The 24884-nt window shown below is 42.8% G+C and overlaps 1 protein-coding gene across 12 annotated transcripts in view; it reads left to right on the top strand.

Moving 5' to 3' along the window:
* Nucleotides 1-24884, top strand: part of Ih (hyperpolarization activated cyclic nucleotide gated potassium channel Ih) — a 375005-nt gene that overhangs the window by 308248 nt on the left and 41873 nt on the right. For 8 of the 12 annotated variants that reach the window (XM_076525903.1, XM_033477237.2, XM_076525904.1 and 5 more), the window contains 2 exons: nucleotides 3792-3928; nucleotides 4963-5106. In XM_076525903.1, coding sequence (XP_076382018.1) covers nucleotides 3792-3928; nucleotides 4963-5106 — 281 coding nt within the window. Of the gene's footprint in view, nucleotides 1-3791; nucleotides 3929-4962; nucleotides 5107-7093; nucleotides 8187-19903; nucleotides 19979-23421; nucleotides 24577-24884 lie in introns of those variants that run through there. The other 4 variants (XM_076525911.1, XM_076525906.1, XM_076525909.1 and 1 more) reach the window with 3 other exon arrangements.

Raw genomic sequence — 24884 nt, 5'->3', positions numbered from 1 at the left:
TCGCCGTTTCATCGTAGACTCTGCAAACAGAAGCTTCCCCCTTTAAAGTCAACAATTAGAAGTTCTTTCTTTTCAAACTCCGGCTCCGAGCTCCGTTGGGCCACTGACACTGACGGCTACATGAAAGGACGGCTGAGCTTCAGACACCCTTGGAACAACATTACCTAATCGCGAGCCGGGTGGAAAACGACGGGAAAAGTCATTTGCAGAGTTGAAACGATACTCGCGAGTGTTACTGCCAGTCTCTTAAACCACGTGTGCCATAGAACGTCTGCGAAAACGGTCGCAAATTTCATTCATTCCTTTCTCGATCTTAACGATATTGTTGTAAGATTTACGTTTTTCAATATTTTTGCTATTGTTTCATGCTGTTGCTTCATTGTTTCGTTCAATCCGACATTGTTAACTCGTTGAGTGCCGCGTCGGTCACACATGGCTGATTTCTACTAATTCCACTAATTTCTAACAAGGACTTGAAATTCTCGTTATTATGCTATTAAAATAACAGTCACCGTGACAAATTTTTACTATCTAGTTTCCTTAATTAAATGGCTTTGATATTGTCGGAATTTCTGTTAATATCTTCTGTTAAACTTTTAGATACAGTTTGCGTTATTTTACTGTATTTTATTTATTTTACTTTACTTTATATTATCTTAGTTTTACATGAACGATCATTTTAGTACATATTTCTTTTTATCGGAATTTACAGAGGAGAATTAACAGTCTCCTATATGTATTTATTTTATTAAAATGAACATTCCACTATATATTTATTTTTAACACGAATCTTACAAATTCCATTGAAAATTAACATTCTATAATATATTTATTTTTACACGACTCCCACATTCGCTATTAAAAATTAACATTCTACCATATATTTATTTTTCCACGAATCTTGCAAACTCTACTACAAAATTAATAGTTTGCTATATATTACAAAATTAACTTTATTATAAAATTGATAGCCTACTAAATATTTATTCCTTCACAGATCTTGCAAATTCCATTGAAAATTAACATTCTATAATATATTTATTTTTACACGACTCCCACATTCGCTATTAAAATTTAACATTCCACCATATATTTATTTTTCCACGAATCTTGCAAACTCTACTACAAAATTAATAGTCTGCTATATATTACAAAATTAACTTTATTATAATATTAATAGCCTGCTATATATTTATTCCTACACAGATCTTGCAAATTCCATTGAAAATTAACGTTCTATAATATATTTATTTTTACACGACTCCCACATTCGCTATTAAAATTTAACATTCTACCATATATTTATTTTTCCACGAATCTTGCAAACTCTACTACAAAATTAATAATCTGCTATATATTACAAAATTAACTTTATTATAATATTAATAGCCTGCTATATATTTATTCCTACACAGATCTTGCAAATTCCATTTGAAAATTAACATTCTACCGCACGTTTCCTTTTACGAAGACAGTTTTCCGTCTTCGGAAAGAATCCAAAAATTCGCCGCAACAAAGCGCCGTTTCTTCCGACATAATACGTCGCGATTTACCCGAATGGTGCACGCAGGAGGGTGGAACAGCTGTTCGGAGCATTTCGGTGTCCCGATTCGAGTTTGCCAACGACCGTGTTCGGTTGTCGGTGCGTCGCCTCCCGTCGACGCACGGTAATAACATTGCCCGACACGCGGAGATCGCTCCGCGGGGCTCGTAGACGTTTCGTTATTACCGGCGGGCCGGGGAATTAATTTGAAACGCGTTCGAGTTGGTCCCAGGAACGGGGAAATTGGGTCACGTGTCCTACGTCGCGGCCTCCCGCGATGCAAAACCATTGTACGCGCTAAACCGTGTATGTACGTGGCCCGCGTCGACTCGCGATTGTTACGAATTCTTGATCCAGATTATCGGCTGTCGGCCAATATTACGTTCCACGGGTTGCATACTAACGCCTGGATGCATCCAATGACCGAGTCGATCGGGGATGAAATATTTGTATGCTAATGGAGGCCCGCGCTTCCGGGTGAGGCCGGGTTCGAAAGGGTGAGAGCGTGCTGTTGAATTAGTCAGCAACGACCGGATCTTTCTATACTGCCGATTCACTAGAGCGGTGTTCTATGCCTCGAGACTCCATCAACGACGAGGCTTCTGGGTAACGCGAAGCTCTTGCTGCTACAATAGATCCTTTAGCTTATCCAGTCTCTACCGATATTAAGGCGATTGTACATTTGAGAGTAAAATTCTCACAGTTGCTGTGCACAGGATGGTTCCTCAGGTCATTTGAAGCAACTTTTTCCTTTACAAAATTTCTCTCCGAGGCGTCGTTAACGAGTTATTATCGAAAAACAGAGACCAATGAGTGGCGAGATTAGCTGGCGCTCCGCGCTGGCCATCTGCGCAGCGGCAGTGGTCGCGAGGGCGGAGCGTCAGTCAGCCGCGCGCGATCTCGCATTGGTCACCGTTTTTCGCTAATAACTCGTAAACGAAGCCGCGGATCGCATTTTCGCTAAGGAAAAAGTTGCTTCAAATGACCCCGGGAACCCAGCATTTCCGGATCGCGAGACGTTTTCGAGATTAGAGTAATAAACTGACAATTGAATATAAATAAACTGAAAATGAATAAACTGACTCATTGTCAGTTTCTAAATTCTCAGGAAACATTGTCAGACATTTTATAGTAATCGCACGTAACGTCTTGGTCAGAAATGTGGAGGGAGATTATGGGTGATTATATTTTCTTCTTAATTTGTGTGATATATGTGAAATGTTATTCTAACGGTGGAACGATTTAGCAGTTGAGCTTAGGGTAAAATGTCGCTGCAGGGCCAAGTCCTCCTAATGAATTCCGAAACTTCATTTAGCTAAGGAGCCTCCGGGAGATGCATTCTTGTAGCCGAAAGAGTCCGCCGAATATTCGAGTCATCCTGGTAGGATGAACTGATTAAAAGTGACGGTGCAATTTATTCGGTTCGTTCGCTTTGATTGTCCCTCATTACTTCTGGCGTGGCTAGAACGTTGATCACGCGGACACTTCTTCGAGCTGCTGTCTAATTCTGAACTGTAATCGGAGGGAAAATAAATACGCTTGCGAAATTCGAGAATGTATAATAGCAAGTTAATTATTTCTCGCTGTTTCGATGAACAGAAATACGGTAATCTCTCCCTGATTCGTGATCAAATTGCGCGCAAAAATGGATGGTTTGGGAAAAGGTTTATAGTTACCGATTGTCAATAATTATATTTTAATATTTATTACTGTAACAGGATACAATAGTTATGTCTAATTACTATATATTTAACTATATTTTAATTATATTTTAACTGTATATATTACTATATATATTTAACTATAATTTAACTACATTTTAAATCTATATTACTATATATATTTAACTATATTTTAACTATATATATTACTATATATATTTAACTATATTTTAACTATATATATTACTATACATATTTAACTATATTTTAAATATATATTACTATATATATGTAACTATATTTTAACTGTATATATTACTATACATATTTAACTATATTTTAAATATATATTACTATATATATTTAACTATATTTTAACTATATATATTACTATATATATTTAACTATAATTTAACTATATTTTAAATATATATTACTATATATATTTAACTATATTTAATTACTGTAACAAGTTCTATTACACAATATTTAATCGCTCAAATTCAAGCATACATAAATTATTCACGGTGACATCTTGATTTTAGAATGTAATCTTAATCACTTTTTCCTCTCACATCTGTTTTCAGGTATAATGCAGCAGGACAATGCCGAACAAGTGATCCTAGACCCGAAGTTAATCGCGAAACACTACCTCAGGACTTGGTTCTTTCTCGACCTCATTTCCTCCATACCACTAGACTACATTTTCCTCATATTTAATCAAGTAAGTGCATATTAATATGTCCGCGTCCCGGGGCACGTGTTCTTTGTTTTAATCCGTTTGCCGGCGTCGTTTTCCTTCCGCGGTATAATGGGCTGCTTTTATATAATTAATCTCCTCGTTTTTCGCGCGAGTCCACGCACCAACCAATTAAATTCGTCCAAGACTCCTTTCGAACTGTATCAAATATTCCTAATTGATATGATAATAATGATTTATAAAGAGGTCTCAAAATTTCTCATAACTTTAAAGTATACATTTTTGAGAGTGTAATCTGAAAACGATAAAGTGCAATTGGAATTAAATCGATCGGATCGTTTTGATCGTTTTTTTATTCAATATTATACGATTTCAAGCAGCCCCCGTTTATTTCCAAAGGAAATGTTACGAGTTATAATCACTTTGATGAGAATTGTTATTATTTAATTGTCTCTGTTTTCTAAGCTTTTTTTCATTTGGTCAAGTGAAATTATCAGTTCTGTTTGATTTTGTTTATTAAAGACAGAAGCTTCTTATTAGTTTTATTAAATATGTACCACTTTTATCGGAATAGTCTTCTTGTTTTTATTACATGCTCAATATCAACAAATATCAGAATTTGGTAGAGTATTTTTTATTTACAATGAAAAATCTAATGACATAAACTTGCTCGTAATTTTGATCTGGGAATAAATCACTTAGTGACGTCACCCATGACTGGACTGTGAATTCCGTCCATTTATAACAACAACGAGTAAAATTTCGAACAATATAAAGTTTAGAAGAATTTACGTTCTGTATAAATGCAGGGCATTATAAAATAAAAGGGCATTATAACAAATAAAAAGAGCATCGATTATATGTTATTCTTAACTAGGCTATAAAATAAAGAAAAACGTGGAAAACGAAACATTTATTAGAAAATAAAATAGAAATACAATGTTATATCACTCGTGTCATACCAATTAACGGTTAATAAATGACCTAATGTCGCGATAAGATCAAGTTGTCATTTGCCGCCGAATCTTAACGTAACAGCGACCCCCCGTGTCTTTCAGTTTCAGGACTTTAGCGAGTCCTTCCAGATCCTGCATGCTGGCCGTGCTCTCAGGATCCTCAGACTTGCGAAACTGTTGTCGCTCGTTAGGTTACTACGGTTGTCAAGACTGGTGCGGTATGTCTCGCAATGGGAAGAGGTCTATGTGAGTGTTACCCACAGTATCTTTTACCGAGCACCGTTTTCATTCTGTTTTTTTTTATTTATGTCTCTCATTATATAAATACCCACAGCTCGTGTGATCCTTGTACAAAAAGAACGAAAGAACCAAACAAAACAAAAAGAAAAAAAGAAATGTTAAGAACAAAAACGCAAACACGAAAAAAAACGTCGAAGAGAAAAAAGAACGAACCCCCCACCCCCCCCCCCCTCGAACAACTAAAAACCAAAAAAAAAAAAAAAGAAAAATACAAACAAGCGTGTCTCGTCGTCTTTGGTCAGTTTCAAAATAAAAAAAAAGAGAAAATAAATACAAAAACCCGAACAACCAAAACTACAAAAAAAGGCTGACCCGCCCCCGCCCCCCGTCGTTTTCTCGAGCCTCGATCCGATAAATCCGATCGGTGTTTAATGCGTCCCTGTCGGATAGCACGAGCCGATCTGCGCCTCGGCTTTCGTGCTTTTCCGTTTCGAAGATGGCGGGGAGAGGGGAGCCAGCCGGGATTGGCTCCCGTTTCGCGACCCGTCGACTCGTCAGACCTGTTGCCACGTTCTGGATCATGGTCTCGATCGTAGAGAGAACTGGAGGCAAAGGAGCCCGATAGATAACCGTCCCCACGAAACCCGCTGCGAAACGAACCGGTTCGAAACCGTTCGACGCTGTTCGAAACCGTTCGAAACGCCACCGGCAAGCCGACTGAGTCCAGTCGCGAGCCTCGAAATGCGTACACCTGCTTCTCTACTTGCTCGCGGACGGTCCGCGCTGCCTCGACAGTTTCTCGGTCGCCGTTCTTCGTATCGAGAAAATATATCGTCTCGAGAAAACGCGACCGGTCGGGACCAGCGTTCGCAGGGAAATAGGCTACGCGAGGAATCGGGGCAGTCGGCGCACGCGCGGGAGCCCCGGCGTGGCGCGTCTACCGGGTGGACGTTGTAATTCCGAACTACGATCGGACAGAGGCACTGCGTCGCGTTATATTCCTAGTTCAGAATTATAATGTCCACCCGGTAGAACAGCGCGCATAGTAGAGCGCCTCTGTGCCGGGCTCTCTGCGCATGCGTCACTACCCCACTCCTTGCGCGGCCTATCGCGAACACTGGTCAAGACCCGCGTTGCTAGTTCGAAGCCGTTGCCCCGCCCCGTCGCGTCTACACGTGCCCGCCGGGCGATCTTTCGCCCCGCCCCCTCACTTTTCCACCGAGACTTCTTGGCCGGACTACCGAGTGATCGTATTTCTTTTCTACAACGCGACGCGGCTTTCTAAACGCGTCCCCTAACGGTGCCAGCGCTCCGAACGCTTCGGAACGCAACATCGGGCTCCGCCTCCCGAGCGCCGCCGCAGCGTCTCGCTCCCCGCGCCGCTTCCATCGGCTCGCCGCCGCGGCGCCTCGCTCCCCGCGCTGCTTCCATCGGCTCGCAGCGGGGAGCGAGACGCTGAGGCGGTGCTCGGGAGGCGGAGCCCAATGTCGCGTTCCGAAGCGTCCCGAGCGCTGCCTCGCGCGGAGAATCGGGGGCACTCGTTGCAGTCCCGGCCGGAAGAGTGGGAGTGGGCCGTTCGGCGGGACTCGCGTGGGCGAGACGGGGAAGGGGAAGCTTTCGAGAATCGACGAGACGCCGTCCCGTGGCATATTCCTGTTCGGGACCAGCGTCCAGCTGCTCGTTTTCGTAGTCCGACGACTATCGACCGAGACGGAACCGACGTTCCAGCGTTACACGCCACTCGGTATGTTTCCGGAAACGATTGTCCAGCGTCCGTTCGATCCCCGATTACTCTCGACGAGAACACGTCTCCGTGCCGCGGTGTTTGAGCCGCGACTCACCGACGCTGACCCCCATTACGGCTCACCCTCGGTTGCAAGCACGAGCGTTCCGGCTCCGATTCGAGGAGAACGGGGCTCCCGGTCTCGGACTGAAAGGCGATTCGACGTCGTTTTCTCGGAGTTAACAACCCTCTTGAACCTGAACGTTTCAGGAGCTCCTCGGGACGCTTCTTCAGACGGTATGATGCCCGATGCCACGCGTATCGGGCGGGTTCGAGCTCGGATGTGCATTGCTTGTCGTAAGTCTGCCGGAGCTTTCGGATACACTATGGATTCTCTACACGAACAACGGGAAGTTTTCGTTGAGTTTGTTGTGATTTTGTTATTTTCTTCTCTTTTTTCTCTTTTTTATTTTCCGCTTTAGTCGGCGTTCTTTCAGGAAGAAATCGATGTTTATAGTTGTTTTTTCTCTCCTAGTTTTTGTACCGTAGGAAGGATCGAGTTGTTTCTTTTCTGTTTGTGGATTGATCGTTTAGAAAACAAGTTGTGGACACTGTGAGATTCATTAGACTTGGAAGTTCGTTTGAAGTTCGAGCGTGTACAGGCTGGTCCACCTGATGGTAGCTATCTAAATGTGTCCTTGGAACGTTCGCCTTGGATTTTTGAAGAAATTTCTGCGAAATTTGGTTCGCTGGTGTTCGTTACAATGCTCGGGGATATTGTTTATAATATTAATGATAATATTATAATATTTGTGTCTATAATATTTGTTTATAATATATTTATAATTTATAACATATTAGTTATTTATAATATATTAGTTTATAATATTTGTGCTAGAGAAAACTTTGAGATAACTTTTCTGTATCCTCGTTGAAACTTATAATGTCACTTCGTTTTTTAAAAAGTTTCCTAATTCTTCTGATCTCTGTATTTTTTTGTCGCAGTGCTGGAACAAATATTTTGTATGCAACTCGAACAATTTCGGTGAACATTCGTTAACAATTCAGTATCATTATTATTATTTGAGATCTTTGAAGTCACAGATGTTAATTCAAGTTTAGAGTAATTGATTAAATCAGTATAAATGCGACTCTCGTTGGTTAAAACAAGACTAAAACAATTAGTTTTTAAAACAAAGAAAACAGAACGTTCGTATTATTTATTGCGAAGAATTGATTGTTTAGAATTTCTCTACGTTTAGACAACATTATGTCCAATATTGGAAATATTAATAAAAATATATTATAAACATTAATAAAATTGTAGCCAATATGAATCAATACGAGTTACGTGAAAACTGAAGGAGATACCTAGATGGTTATTTTTACATGGACCACCCTGTAAAAAACAATGTTACATCACAAATATCATAAGAAGTGTTTAAAATGGATCTGTGTGAAAATCATTTCTAAAAAAAAACAACAGAAAAACACTGAACGAATACCGCACGAAGAAATTGACAATCACGTATGGATTATAGTTGCTTAAACTTTGTCAAGAATGATATTGTAGTCAGTTATAGCTATACCTAGTTATAATCGAAACGTTAAACTTCTTCCAAACAATACAATTTTCACATTCGATACACTGAAATTTCTAGAAACCTCATTGCGATGTGATTTTTACCTAGATGTGTAATTTTTACTATTCCATACGATAATTTTGCTTACAAAATCTACGAATTACATTTCTATCATGCGATCAATTTCACTCGAACGACTATCAAAACTACGAACGAAACCAGAAAACTCTTACACGTGATGTCAGCCAACACACGAGTCTATAATTCTCATCTTGAACAAACTTTACGAAGTTTTCATTGATATTTTCAAGCGGTAGACATTTGAAATTATTTTGTCACAATTTGTTCCAAACGTTTCTTTTTTCGACAAAAAAAATTGAATCGTTAAACTCTCGTCCCATTAATAATAATAATAATAATAATAATAATAATAATAAAGTAATAATTCCTTACTTTGGATCCAAACGTTGTTACTCCTCTTTCAAGATGGCGGCGGCAGGAATCGCTGTAACATTTCACGTGTCTTTAATTTTATCGCATTTCTCTTGTTTTCGTTGTCAGCTTAAAAAAGAAAATATAGTCTATGCAATCGCATAATATAATAATATAATAATATAATAATATAATAATATAATAATATAATAATATAATAATATAATAATATAATAATGTAATAATATAATATAATAATATATTGACTATATAATAATATAATTGATGCGTTTACACTATACTCGCCGAGACCAAAATACTGCAAATACCGATAGCTTGCGACGCCATCTTGAATAAATAATTTAACCAGATACGTTTATACGATCATTATACAGTCGACATTTCTTTAAAAATTCGACAATCCCTCTCGATAATCCTCGATAATTCTCGATAAACCTTATCGATGATCTCGCGACATCAAATGTCTCGAAACTCTTGGAACAAATTAACAAATAACCAACAATTAATCCCAGCTCCTCCGCAGCAACCGTCCGATCGATCCTATTCTTTCGTTTACTTTAATTTCCATCCGAACACGAACACAATTCTCACGGAGTCCGGCCGAGGCCGAACACCATTGACGGTAGATGCTCCGAAACGGGGCAGCTCGTGCATTTCGATCGTGATCGCTGATTACGTTTCCGGGGTTTCGAGTGTTTCCGCTCGATAGGCGTCCTCGTCAGAGTCTCACTTGTCTCATTAGCGATAGGTAAGTAAATCTCCTCGAGATGGAAGTCCTCACGGTTCGATCTGCCGCGCGTACGTGCAGCTCCTTCGTCGCTTCGATTAGGTGTGCGAGGATAATCGTTCTCTGCCGTGACCGGCCAGTTCGACTAAATATCGCACGTAATACCAGATCATTCTGATCGTCGCTCCTCCGATGAACGAGCTGTGACCGAAAAGGAAGCCGACTCGAACGGCTCTCGCCGAGATTTTTCGTTACCGCAAAATTCAATTCGATTCAATTCGTTGTTATAGAGACTCGAATTGACCCACATAGTGCCACATGGGTTCGTGAATGCCATCGTGAATGCATCAATTGCAATATGTCGAGGTCCCAGGAAACCGGTATTATAATATTGATAATATAATAATAATATCAATTATAATTCGGTCCGCTTTTGTTCCATTTCCCAATAAAAATACCAGAACCGATCTTACTACTCGATGGCAATCAGATCGTAAAAAAGAGTCCCACGAAGCAACTAAAGAAAAAACGATACAGAGTTCCTTTTCGGTCATACTTGGTCTATACACATATGCAGGGTGTCCCAAAATAAAATTCCAGGAAACGAGGGGTTCCTGAGGTCATTTGAAGAAACTTTTTCCTTTACAAAAATTTTCTCCGCGGCACCGTTAACGAGTTATTAACGAAAAACAGTGACCAATAAGAGAGCGAGCGCGGCTGGCGCCCGGGCCAACGAGCGGGCGACGCCCCGTTCCGCTGATCGGCTCGGCCGCCTCGCGCCGCCTAGCGCCAAGCGAGCTCGCGCCTCATTGGTCACTGTTTTTCGTTAATAACTCGTGAACGACGCCTCGGAGAAAATTTTTGTAAAGGAAAAAGTTGCTCCGAATCATCTCAGGAACCTCTCACTCTCCCCGGAACAACCATAATTTTTGGACAGCCCCCAGTATACAGCTGAAGGAAAGGTCTCCGCACGGTTTGATCAGACTTTCTTAATCACCGAGCCCTGTTTTTCTTTTCAATGTGCATGCAACGCGAACACTTCTGCTGTATGAACCATATCGAAGCCTAAATTAGGGTTATATTCAATATTCAGCACTTTTTTTTGCCAAATCGCTATTGCACCATCAAACTCATTGTGTATGATGTTACAAATTTGTATATGGATGTATAAATATGCTTCTATGTTTCTGAATGGGTAACCGAGTTGTGTAACAATGGTAACGAGCAACGCGCGTTCCGGCGAGCAAATTGATCATGAATCAGGTGGCAAATATCGTGTCGTAATATGTTACAGCAGAATTGATCGTCAACGAACAGAAACACACGTGTATTACCCACATGTCACGGCGACTGCTACGAGGAAAGACGAGCAGAGAATCATTGTACAGAGACGTACGAACGGTACATAAGATTCATTCTTTCGTTTTCGAGAAGCATCGAACGCCGACTCGTTAAATGCTCGCTGGTTAATTTGATCCGTAAAAATTAGATTAAACCGAGTCGTCCGCGGATCTTTGTACAAAATTCCAAGCATCGATTCGAAGGAACAGCATCTTAGATAGAAATCTGATGATTCTTCTTCGAACGATTTCAATAAGTCGATAGTAATACATTGATAGCCTTAATTTTTCTGGTATAAAGGATTAATAGAATAAATAAGTAATAAATAGCAAAATAATAAGTAATAAAAATAATAAATAATATGCGATAAAAATACAATTTTTGCTTATAAGAAAATGATGAATTTATAAAATATGAGAACAGTTGTGCACTAACGAAAAATGATATTAGAATTATATTAAATATTAGAATTATATTGAAAATAATATTAGAATGCTATAAAAAGCATCCTGGTTCACAGAAACGACGTTTCCTTAGTTATAATGTCCACAACATGAGTTATGGAATTATTAAACGTGAACGAAGATCCGCTGTCCGCTCGTCAAAGACTCAAATAATTAAAATATTTGTTTTCTATATTCGTCGTTCGATCTTCAAAAGCAGACGCTGAAATTATCGCGCCAAAAGCTGTCTGGCCAGTCGCAACATCGACGAGTTCCATTGCTCGCGTGTCTTTAACGATTTGATGTTGCTATTGATAACGATTTCATGTCGCTGTTGACAACGATTTGTTGTCCCCGTTGACAACGATTTATAATCGAGCATAGAGTGCTCGAACAGCGCGATCAGCGCCGGCGTGCATTCAGCGAGTCGCGTCTCCGATTTCGAAAATCGTCCGTGACGAAGAAGACACTGTGAAGCGTGTGTGTTCGACAGGGTCGTGAACAATGCCGTGCCACCGGCCCCACCCCGTCACGGGCAACGTGCCGACATGCGTGTCACGTGTACGAGAAACGAGCCTTTTTTTCTGTGCCAGTTTGATTGTGTCTTGCCGTTTAGTGTGGCGCGCAGCGAACAGAGACCAACGAATCAATCAGGCTTTCCGTCCGACGGTGATGATGACCATGTGACCTGTAACAATGAATGTTTACTTGCGCTTGCGTTCGAACGTCTTGTTTTGCCCGCCCTCTGCTTTCTTCCTCCCCCTCTCTGTTTTCTGTTCCGTTCGACCAACAGGGATTCGACGGGGTAAGCTTGCATCGCGATCGCCGGTCGTCGCCGGTTTTCGAGTGACCCTGCGCGCCTAATTCGCCGCCGGACTGCGAATGTTTCCGTGGAATTGTTGTTCTTTCAACATCGGACTAGTTCGATGATTTTTCGTTGTATTGAAAAATTGCGAGAGATTCAAGGTTGGATGCGTTTGAACGCTTTGTAGTGGAATGGGAAATTGGAAATAATTGTGTGGAGGTTTGTTTGCTAAGCACAGTAATTTCTCTCGGAGATGTTAGGAGGTCGGGATTGAAAACGGCAGATCTGAGAATACTAAGTTTAACTCAGGGCAGTCGGCAAGAAAAGGTGATAATGTAATACTAGAATAAAAGCGATGATTTAACTTTTTTATTTCTAATTTTTTTGCCACGATTCGAAGGCAATTCAGAGGCCACGTGATACGATTCGAAGGCAATTCGGAGGCCACTTGACAGGATTCGAAGGCAATTCGGAGGCCATGTGACGCGATTCGAAGGCAATTCGTAGGCCATATGCCACGATTCGAAGGCAATTTAGAGGCCATGTGACACGATTCGAAGGCAATTCGGAGGCCACTTGACAGGATTCGAGGGCAATTCGGAGGCCATGTGACGCGATTCGAAGGCAATTCAGAGGCCACTTGACAGGTTTCGAAGACAATTCGTAGGTCATATCCCACGATTCGAAGGCAATTCGGAGGCCATGTGACACGATTCGACGTTCACATAACCTAATACCTTCCGCGTACAGTAATTTCTCCCTAATTCGCGCTCAGATCGCGCACAAAAATGGACAATTTTGGAAGAGGAGATACGATTATTATAGTCGTTATATTATAGTTATTATATTAGTATATTATAGTATACAGTATTATACTATAAAGTATAGTACTACATAGTATATAGTATATTATAGTTACTATATTTTATAGCTGTTTACAATCGGTAACTATAAAAACGAGCTGCAAGACTCGAACAATTGTATCGTTTCGTCCCAAATTGTCCAATTTTGTGCGCAGTCTGAGCGCGAATTAGGGAGAAATTACTGTATCTTGCAGCCTCGCGGTATTGTTACCTAACTCACACCAAGTCGACGTAGCAATAAATTACATAGGCGTAGGACCATCACAAGGAAATTCACAGCAACCCGAAATTTGGCATTTCCGAGAGAATTTATTCCCAATTTCCCAATTTATTCGCTTCTATTTATAAAAATTTGAAACTTTCCGTAACTTCCGCTCTAAAAAAGGTTAATTTCATTTGGATCCAGTGACACAATTAAGAAAAATTGATCTCATTCTTACATAATTAAAGTTTGTTTGACATAAAAACAATTTTTACAAGCAGAATCACTCTCTTGACAGTGCTATAAAACGAATCCCTATAAATTTACGAACATTCGCAGTCTGTTAAAAGCAACAATAAAGCGTACAATACCGGGTGTTCCGTAGATTCGTGTCACCGAATCATAGATCTCATTTACAGACATTCTTCGCCATTGTCCTCGCATTTTCGATCGTAGGGAATGCAAACATCCAACTGCAACCGAGAAACCGAGTACAAAATCTTCTTCGTAGTGAAAGTTCAAGGTCAAAGATTCCTTAAGGTCGCGAAACAGCCGAGGACAACGCGTGACAGCAAGAGAATCGTAATCGCCGCCGTTCCAGTACAGAATCAAGAAGATGCGCCGCTTCTGGCGATTCGTTTAATTAACGCGCTCCGTGTCCGCGGCGTCATTGAAATCGTCGTTGAAAAGCGTCTTCATCCGTTCCGGTTGGATCGGTTCCCCGGATCCAGCCTTAACGAGCGCGGCCATACAAAATGGCGACTCTAATGATCTCTGTAGCGAACTGCTGGCCGCAGCTTTTCATCAAAAACCGGGACGATACAGGCGCGAAACTTTCGATAATCGAGGACGGGGGGACTCCGTTGACGGGCTCGGCGATCAACGGTGTCCCGATACGATCGAAATCGGCATCGGGAAGCTCGAACCGTTCGTTCTACGGAGACGTTCTTCGCGGAAAGTCGCGGCGCGAATCGATCAAACAATTTCGCGCGGAACGAGATTTCCGCGTTCCGTCGGTTCCGGCTGACGTTTCACGGTAGCCTCTCGTCTCGCGTGGGCGCGACGCGGGCAAAATTGCGGACGGCGTTCCCGGAATCGCGAAAATATTAATCCGCCGTTCCCGGACAACGGCAATCGAGCTGACGCGCCAGTTCCCCGAAAATCATCCGCCCACGCGCGACGCCATTGTCCGGCACTCGGGGGGCCGTTTCCACGGAAGCTTCGCCGGTGTGTTCCGGGCAACATCTGCGGATTAGCCGGGGACCGGTTGTTTAGTCGCGACACACTCGACCGGTTCAGACGCCGCTCGATATTTCGGAGATTAGTCGGAGATTTAGCCTCGGGCTCTGTTCTGCAACGACGACGCGCTCGTCGATCATTCGGATCCAGACTCTCGCGCCGATCCTCGGAACCGGTCCGAAAGTTCACCCATTTTTGCGTCGTGCTTTTCGTTCGCAACACGGAGAAATCGAAGCTCTTTGTACAGTATCGAGACAAGAAAATCGCCGCGTTTCCACTGGGTGGGGCATTCGAAACGAGACAACCGAACGACTCGCGCGTTTTTTAATAGAAGTGTCGGACAAAAGTTGACCTCGAATGATCTATATTTATAGGTCATTGTATTCGTCTTGAAAGGCTCTATCAGAATATTAATAAAAAGTTAGGTTCTCTTGTTTAAAAAAGTAAACTTGATCTTCGCATGACCTCTATGCTTCTATATATAAAAAAACTATTGAAATTGTATTATACGGCCTTTGAAATAAAGCAACTTTTGTTCGACACTTTTCTTTCTATCGTCAAAAACAAGCGAGTTATTCACGTTTCAAATGGCCCATCCTGTATATCGTGGAACGTTCGTGGGTTTCGGGCCCGCATCAGGCCCACGGTGCCGCGGGATTCTTAGACTCGACAATGATATTGGCGATTCGAGGACACTTCTAGGAGCTAGGAAATAATCAATGCTCGTCGTACAGCCATGATCTTCCAATATTTTTGTCAATATAATAATGTCTCTCTAATTGACGCCCAGATTGTGCACAAAAATGGACAATTTGGAAAGAAAAGATACGATTGTTCAAGCCTTGTGACTCGTTCTTTATGGTCATCGATTGTCAGCAACTATAAAAACGAGCCGCAAAGCTCGAACAATCGTATCTCCTCTTCTCAAATTATCCATTTTAGTGGACAATTCGAGCGTCAGTAAGGGAGACAATTACGGTATAGTAATGTCTCTCTAATTAACGCCCCGATTGACCACAAAAATGGACAATTTGGGAAGAGAAGATACGATTGTTCAAGCCTCCTGATTCCTTCTTTATGATTACCGATTGTCAACAACTATAAAAACGAGCCGCAAAGCTCGAACAATCGTATCTGCTCTTCTCAAATTATCCATTTTAGTGGACAATTTACAGTAAGGGAAACATTACAGTATAGTAATGTCCCTCTAATTGACGCCCCGATTGACCACAAAAATGGACAATTCGGGAAGAGAAGATACGATTGCTCGAGCCTTGTGACTCCTTCTTTATGGTCATCGATTGTCAACAACTATAAAAAAGAGCCGCAAAGCTCGAACAATCGTGTCTCCTCTTCTCAAATTATCCATTTTAGTAGACAATTGACAGTAAGGGAAACATTACAGTATAGCAATGTCTCTCTAATTGACGCCCAGATTGACCACAAAAATGGACAATTTGGAAAGAAAAGATACGATTGTTCAAGCCTTGTGACTCGTTCTTTATGGTCATCGATTGTCAGCAACTATAAAAACGAGCCGCAAAGCTCGAACAATCGTATCTCCTCTTCTCAAATTATCCATTTTAGTGGACAATTCGAGCGTCAGTAAGGGAGACAATTACGGTATAGTAATGTCTCTCTAATTAACGCCCCGATTGACCACAAAAATGGACAATTTGGGAAGAGAAGATACGATTGTTCAAGCCTCCTGATTCCTTCTTTATGATTACCGATTGTCAACAACTATAAAAACGAGCCGCAAAGCTCGAACAATCGTATCTGCTCTTCTCAAATTATCCATTTTAGTGGACAATTTACAGTAAGGGAAACATTACAGTATAGTAATGTCCCTCTAATTGACGCCCCGATTGACCACAAAAATGGACAATTCGGGAAGAGAAGATACGATTGCTCGAGCCTTGTGACTCCTTCTTTATGGTCATCGATTGTCAACAACTATAAAAAAGAGCCGCAAAGCTCGAACAATCGTGTCTCCTCTTCTCAAATTATCCATTTTAGTAGACAATTGACAGTAAGGGAAACATTACAGTATAGCAATGTCTCTCTAATTGACGCCCAGATTGACCACAAAAATGGACAATTTGGAAAGAAAAGATACGATTGTTCAAGCCTTGTGACTCGTTCTTTATGGTCATCGATTGTCAACAACTATAAAAAAGAGCCGCAAGGCTCGAACAATCGTATCTCCTCTTCTCAAATTATCCATTTTAGTAGACAATTGACAGTAAGGGAAACATTACAGTATAGTAATGTCCCTCTAATTGACGCCCCGATTGACCACAAAAATGGACAATTCGGGAAGAGAAGATACGATTGCTCGAGCCTTGTGACTCCTTCTTTATGATCATCGATTGTCAACAACTATAAAAAAGAGCCGCAAGGCTCGAACAATCGTGTCTCCTCTTCTCAAATTATCCATTTTAGTGAACAATTCGGGAAGAGAAGATACGATTGCTCGAGCCTTGTGACTCGTTCTTTATGGTCATCGATTGTCAACAACTATAAAAAAGAGCCGCGAAGCTCGAACAATCGTGTCTCCTCTTCCCAAATTATCCATTTTAGTGGACAATTCGAGCGTCGATTAGAGAGACATTGCTGTATTCGATAAAAGCCGACCCTTCGAGCCCTCGCGACTTTTGCAACACAAAAAGTTCGTCGGGGGCCGCGCGGCTAATGCACGACGGAGAACACTTTCGAATCAATTCGGGACAATGACACGTCGACCGTGTATTGTCGGCCGGAGATTAATGACGGCGATGAACTAGAAACCCCCGGACGCCGCGGCGTGTAACCTACATTTAATCTATTACTGATAATTCCGCGCGTATTGGGAGACCATGCTGGAACTACGCTGTTAGCGTGAGCTAAGTGTCTGGATATCAGATTCGCCGGCACAATCGATGAACCGGGAGACGCGTCGCTATACACGTATAGGCTCGCCATTCATTGCAGATAATGTTCCGCACGCCTTGGGGCTAGGTTGGAACTCGATCGTGAATGCTGACGCAAGTACCGTAGACAGTTCGAGGCGAACAAAATGGACGAATTAGACTGACAGCCCTGAATATCCCTTGTTGTCTGCGCGCGGCCCCTCGAAATGCGAAATTTTGATGACGCGGGTGGCTTCGGGAACCTCGGTTGCACTCGCACAACCAAATCATTTTGGCTGGGCACAGGCGCTAACAGCAATTCGAGGACACGCGTCCTGCCGGAATCGTTATTGATGCACGAAGTAACACGATCGAACCTAATTCAAGACATAGTTCATAGTCCTGATGCTTCTCATAGTCCCCATAGTCCTCCGAATCCTCGGAAATCCTCGAAAATCCTCGTAAACTAAAAAACATCGAAGCCTCCATTTTACATCGAAACGTAACTCTGATGACCCATCCATGACCTCGCAGGACACATGACTCTACCACAGACACAAACGTTCTGATCCTCGAGTTCCAAAGCGGTCTTTGGACGGCTTTGTTAATTGAGAAAAGTCGCGAACGTCCCTGGACGTTCTACTAATGTTACACACGATCAAACAGAACCGATTCTGAATCAGTAATCCAAATAGTTCAGACGGTTCTCTAGTTGCCTAGTAAACACAGTGAGCACCGCGCACGTTCCGAGACAAATATTGAGCCAGACTAGCGTGATCCGAGTAGATTATACGGGCTGAGGCGGTGGCTGCGGCTGTCTTGAGAAATATGCGAGCAGAAGAACAATTTATGCGGCCAAGAGTTCCGCGCTACAGAAACCGTCGCCGTTTGCTCGAGACTTTGTTCTGGGTCAAGATGAGCCGGGGACTCGGAGTTCTTCAGCGTTCTAGAGCCCTCTTTCTAGGACTCGGCGGCGGGATCTTTCGTGACCAAAAATTTATAATTGTTGGAATTGGAATTGTTGGAGGGTCGAGCGTCGAGCGTATCACGCGAGGCATCGAATTCTGGATGTCGATGTGTCGTTCATCGAAGTGTTCACATTTTTTTGTGTAATGTTCTAAGTGGTGATGACTATAATAGCTGGAAGATGATATGTAATAACTGGACGGTCGATTTTATGGATTTGTTGCAAAATTTGGTGGCACCGATATGGAATAATAAGAATACTTCAAGCGTCTGTTGTTATATTGCTTGCAAATCGTTAAATTCGTCAGGAGAGGAGACGTGCATTTATATTTAACTCGTGCTTTTTTTGTTATTAATGTGGATGAATTTATTTTGCATAAATATCTGGCGGACTAATTTGATCTTTAAATACAAATTACAGTAATTTTTTCCTAATTCGTGCTTATGAATATGCGATTATTTTTATTTGTAGACACGATTTGATTTTTTATTTTTATAGTTAACGATTGTGAACGACTATAAAAACGAGACGCGAGGCTCGAATAATCGTATCTCCTCTTCTCGAATTGTCCTCTTTTGTGCGCAATTTGAGCACGAATTAGGGAGGAATTACTGTATCTGGGCAGTTTTTACGAAAATTAAAGTTGAAGGATTTGTTTCTTGTATGAATAATTACGATAGTTACTATAAAATATTATTACAATATATTGTAAAATGTTATGATAATACATTACAAAATATCATTATAATATATTATAAAATATCATAATAATATATTATAACATATCATTATAATATATTCTAAAATATTATTACAATATATTCTAAAATATTATTACAATATATTCTAAAATATTATTACAATATATTCTAAAATATTATTACAATATATTATAAAATATTATTATAATACATTATAAAATATTATTATAATATACTCTAAAATATTATTACAATATATTATAAAATATTATTATAATATATTCTAAAATATTATTACAATATACTCTAAAATATTATTACAATATATTCTAAAATATTATTACAATATATTACAAAACATTATCATAATACATTATAAAATATCATTACAATATATTACAAAATACTATTATATAATATTTATTAGAAAATCGGCCGTCATTCGTCGCACATAAAGAGATCAAAATCCAGCGCAATACTTCCCTCAGAACAACAGAAAAATTTTTAGTTTTAAACCTAAATGACCGGACTATGACATAGCGCGTGCCTGGATCATTCCCAGCCCTCTAAGAGACAATACCCAAGAGCAAAAAGACTTTCGAAACGTCTAAATATAAAAGAAAACATATCCACCGAGCAGCGGCAGCGATTTCTGTGGTCCTCGGTAACAATCGCAACAAAAAATTTCCGATTCTCTATCGCGTTTCCACGAAAATCGAAGGCAGCGACAGCCACTGGCCCCTCCGCCCGAAACAGCAGTCTCCTTGCGAACAAAACAAAAAGAACACGAAAGACACAAAGAACAACATCCATAATGAACTCTACCAGGCGTATTGCGAGAACACGTTTCCGAATGGGTTTGCAGATCCCCCTTTATCAACAGCCGGAGAGGCACTACGAGCGTCGGGCGACACCGCCCCAACCAGACCGAACGAGCAAGGTGTGCCTGCCTAGTAACCCCGAAACCAAGGCCAAATGCCCTTTCTTGATTCAAGCGTTCGTTAACTTAAACCTTAATGTTTCTACGTATAACTATGAACATATATATATGTATACATATATACCATATACATATATACATTATACGCTAGTCTCATTATGTACATACATATATATATAGTACCATATATTGTTTTTCTGTTAAGGTTATCCGTTAATTAACTATTAACCGTTGTTTTCGATTGATCCACTCGTTGTGTCGTTTGGTTTGAGACATATATATATATATATACCCTATAGAGGAATCGTGCTTAGTCTTGCCGTCTTACACCTCTGTTTCCGTTTTGTTTTTCCCTTTCTTTATAATATATATATATATATATATAATATATAATATAATATATATATATATATAATATATTATAATATAATATATATATTATATTATTTATATATATATATATATATATATATATATATATATATATATATTATATTATATATATTATATATATTATAAATGTATATATATACATTTTCTGTTCGGCCGTGTCAGTTTACGTTGAACCAGGTTCCGTTTACATGAACGCTCTCTGTGCCCGAGTACCCACGACACACGTTTTTTAGAGCCGAACGCGAGCGCGGGCCCGACCAAGAGCTCGCCATTCGTTCGATCGATCGATCGATCGATCGATCGCCCCGTTAACCGCCCGATCGTTTATCTTGTTAGCCCTCGTCTGTTAGAGGTCAGTGTTGCACGATCGTCTAGAAACGCGGAGCGACGAATGCCGCGTATAGAGGCTAGACAGTTTCTCTTTTTTATTGTGTGTGCGTGCGTGCGTGCGTGTCTGTGGTGTCTTCGTGCTGCATCGTGGGTTGTCCCCTTTTAATCCGCACTTCCGGTCGAGTCCCGCGATTCGGAAAATCGACTCGAAGCAACGAACGGCTCCACGTGATAACGGAGACAAAGTGACCGCGGTCGATCGAGATCGCGATTAACCCTTTCGGTACGAGCGCGTTGTCCGCCGTGACACTCCCACTGTACGGGGTGCCGCGCCGAAAATACGCGCATAACGCAGGGTCACAGTCCACTTTCGTACGAAGATTTTCTTAAGCGTTAAGTAATGACTGTGTTTAATCCGTTTCTAAATCTTTCTTTAAATGTTTTCTGTAAACATTCTGTAAAGGGCCTACAGAAATATGGCTTACATGGGTGCCAGATGTATTCGCCACGCGTCCATATTGGCCATCAGATGGGTGCCGGATATATCCGGCGCTCGGCCACACAGGTGACCAGATGGATGCCGGGTATATCCGGCGCTCGTACCGAAAGGGTTAACGAGGAGGAATCGTCTTCCCCGATGCCGCCGACAAGCTCTTGGTCGGTCCCGCCCTTGGTCCCGTAGAGTCCAGGCAATGTCGCATGGATCGGAAAGCATAGCCGCGTCGATAGCGATCGTCGTTAACACCGCGTAGAGGAGGATATGATGGATGAAGACGCGAAGCGCTTTTATAGAACAGACGATATAAAAGAGTCCATACGTCTGACTTAGCTCGATCCTTGCGAAGAAGCTCGCGGGACTTGGTGTGTATACGACTTTGCCGTCCGTATGTTTTTGTTTTCTGCCCGGCTCTGGAAAGTTTTCTGTGTTGTTAGGAGACAGTTTCCCCATTAAAACATAGCCCGCTTCGTGTCGAAGACCGGCGCCTCGGGGCCGGATCCGAGGACCGCAGCCAAGGCGACCGTGTCTCCGTTCTTGGCCGATCGCCTGTCCTTCGCGGAACGCGCATGCATCGCGAACTGGCGCCCACGGATCGATAGCCAAAACTGATCATCGGCGAGTCGAGCTCGTCGCGAAGGAGTTCTGCGTATGATAGAGGGTCGTGCATGTAATCTGTTCGCGGGTTGCAGCCGCGGCGGAGACCGGCGCTTCCGCGTCGGCGGCAGGACGCGCGGCGATGATCAAGAACGGAGAGTCCTTGGCGGCCGAATCCGACGATAAAAAGCGAGAAGATAAGGAACGGGGTGCATATATAATATCGGGAATGAGAAATGCGCGGGAGGGGACGAAGGGAGAACGCGAGGGGGGCCGGCCGAAGCGGCGGTGTTCGACACGACGCGACGCCCTGTGGCTGCTCTACAGACGAGAAAGTTGGTTGGACTGATATCGTAGGTCTGCTTGTGAGTGTTAGGTGTATATATTAAAACCCTATTTGCCCGAAATATCTTTTTGGCGATGTGCCCGTGTTTTTTTCAGTGTGTGCTCCCTGTTTTCTGTTCGAACCGCCGCGCGCCAATCTCTCCCGACTTTCTCCCCCCCACCTGGAACACGTTTCTCGGCTCGAACGGTGCTTGCTGCTCCATGTTGTTCATTAGCCTGCCTGGTTTTTCCGTTCAACGACACACACGACTCGGCGATTGTTTCGTTATGTTCCCTGTTTGCGCCGCCCCCCTACAACCTTAGCCCTTTTAGCCTCTCTGTTCTTTGTTTCTCAGCCATCCCGTTTTTCTGTTGCGTTTGTCTGATCTTCGCGAGTTCGGCGAGGAACAACGATGCATAGACGCAGACACGCGTCGCCGTCGGCTTAGATGTTTCTCCTGATAGATCGTAGAAGAGCGTTCCGACGATCCGCTCGTTTTGTAACGTGGTTGCTCCTTCGCCTGTGGTTCTTTCTGCTCGTTTGGAATGCTGTAGCGCGGCCGAGCGCCGCTGGCCGATCTAGCGCGCACGCGTCCAGGACACCGAGGGACCAATTTCTCGAGGCCGGGCGCGATCGATCGTGAGATCGAGCGCGAGATCGAGGAGCTTCCGAGCGGAACGCCGCCCTCTCGGTTCCCCGCGACTCGGAGAGCCGTTTCTCCGACGCCCGAGATCCACGCCGAAGTGGATCTTAGGCCGCGATTGGTCGCAGCTGTCGCGGCCGAGCGACGAATCTTGGCCCCGATAGACACGCCCCCGCGCACCGTGAACTCGCGCGAGCCGATTTTCGATCGCGAGACACGCCCCGCACCACGTTCGGGGCGTCCGCCGAGTTCCCGATCGCGAGCGTTACGGTTCAACCGCTCGAAGGTCGCGGGCAAAGGGTCGCGAAGAGCCTGCGATCTCGCGGAGAGACACGTTTCGCACCCCGCCAGGACCTCTCTCTCTGCGTAATTAGCCGGCGGGGATGCGGGCCAGCGACGACACCTTCGACTCGATCTTTATCCCACGGGTGACCCTTTCGTTTTTGGTCGTTCTCTCTGTGCACGAACGATACCGGGCCCCGCGCGAACCTTCGACTCGAGTTCGGCGCAAGAGAGACGCGTCATTAACGCGTGTCCGCGCGTTAATTTCGCTGCGATCCGCAACCGATTTCTCCCCGCCCGATACGATAGAGAACGTTGTCGGTGAACGCTGACGGCGACGACCGACACACGAGCTTTTTAACACGTTTTTCTTACAGTTTCGAACCCTGACCGTTCATAACGAACACAACACAGGTCGACGAAAAGAGAGGAGAACCCGACGCCGAAAATAAAGTCCGTCGTCGTCGATCGTGTAAGCGCATTCGGTTCGCCGTTCTCGTCGAAAGTTCCTATAGCGGCGACGCGGCCGGCCGGCTTTGTGGAAAACAGAGAAGCTACGTGCGCAAGCTACGTTTCACGCCGGTCACAGAGATAGTCGGTGTATCAAAGTTCCAACGAAAAACGGCCGACTCTCCCACGATGTTTCCGTCTACTCGGCGGCCAGGCTACCGAGCAGAAATCGCGTGTGCGCGACGGGACACGAGGAGAGAGGATAATAGACGAAACTTTCCGTGCGAAAGAGCGCTCCGATCCAAGAGGCGGAGTCGTCCCGACGAGTCCCGTACGACGATGCTTCTCGTCGTGTCCCCGGTTCTCATCCTCCATTCCGAGCTTTCGTTTCTTTCCAAGCTACGACGAACCTTCCGGACACTTTTAAATCCCCGCCGGAAGTTCTCGCCGAGTCAACGCTTGTGCTCGAACAGCCGATCGGAGGCCGTGGGCATCGTTCGCGGCGCGGTCGAGCAAAAGATCGGTGGAAAGGCTAGCGAGTGAAAACTTGTACTCTCTCTTTCTCTCTCTTTCTCTCTGTCTATCTGTCTATCTGTCTATCTGCCTACTTTTCTGTCTATTCATCTGTCTACGAATCTCTATCTTTCTTCTTCTTTTTCTCTTTCTTTCTCTATCTCTCTCTATCTCTCTCTATCTCTCTCTATCTCTCTCTATCTCTCTCTATCTCTCTCTATTTCTTTCTCTCTATCTCTCTCTCTATTTCTTTCTCTCTATCTCTCTCTCTCTCTCTATTTCTTTCTCTCTCTCTCTCTCTGCCTTTCTCTCTCTCTCTCTCTCTCTCTCTCTCTCTCTCTCTCGATTGTTCATCGGAGCTGATTGACCCGCTGAATCGATCTCTCGAGCCTTTATACGAGCTTGACAAGAGACTGCGGCTTCACGCTTGGCGCGACTGCTGCAACGAAAAGCTTGACCTAAACGAATGGCTTCTTGATTTCTTACTTCTTAACTCACGAACCATCAACTGTTCTTCTTATATATATTATATATTATAAATATATATACAATATTCGTTCTATTGATTACATTATTGTTATGGTTATATCCTTATGCGCTGTTCTACTACGGTGAATTTTGTGCAACAATCTGTTCTACGCCCACACACCAATTACGCCAGCCCATTGTCATCGCGTCTACCACGCGGGGAAAAAGAAACTGCATCGGCGAATACGATGATGACGTACACGTTAATCTCTCTCTCTCTCTCTCTCTCTCTCTCTCTCTCTCTCTCTCTCTGTCTCTATACGTACATATATATCTACGTAACACATGTATACCAAGTATACATGAACGAGACCACGAACGATCTGAACGAACACGAAGCACCACGTGT

This window comes from Megalopta genalis, chromosome 13 (assembly GCF_051020955.1).
Source record: "Megalopta genalis isolate 19385.01 chromosome 13, iyMegGena1_principal, whole genome shotgun sequence".
In the NCBI taxonomy this organism is placed as follows: domain Eukaryota; kingdom Metazoa; phylum Arthropoda; class Insecta; order Hymenoptera; family Halictidae; genus Megalopta; species Megalopta genalis.
Note: the sequence above shows the minus strand (reverse complement) of the source record. Positions and strands in the feature narration are given on the sequence as shown.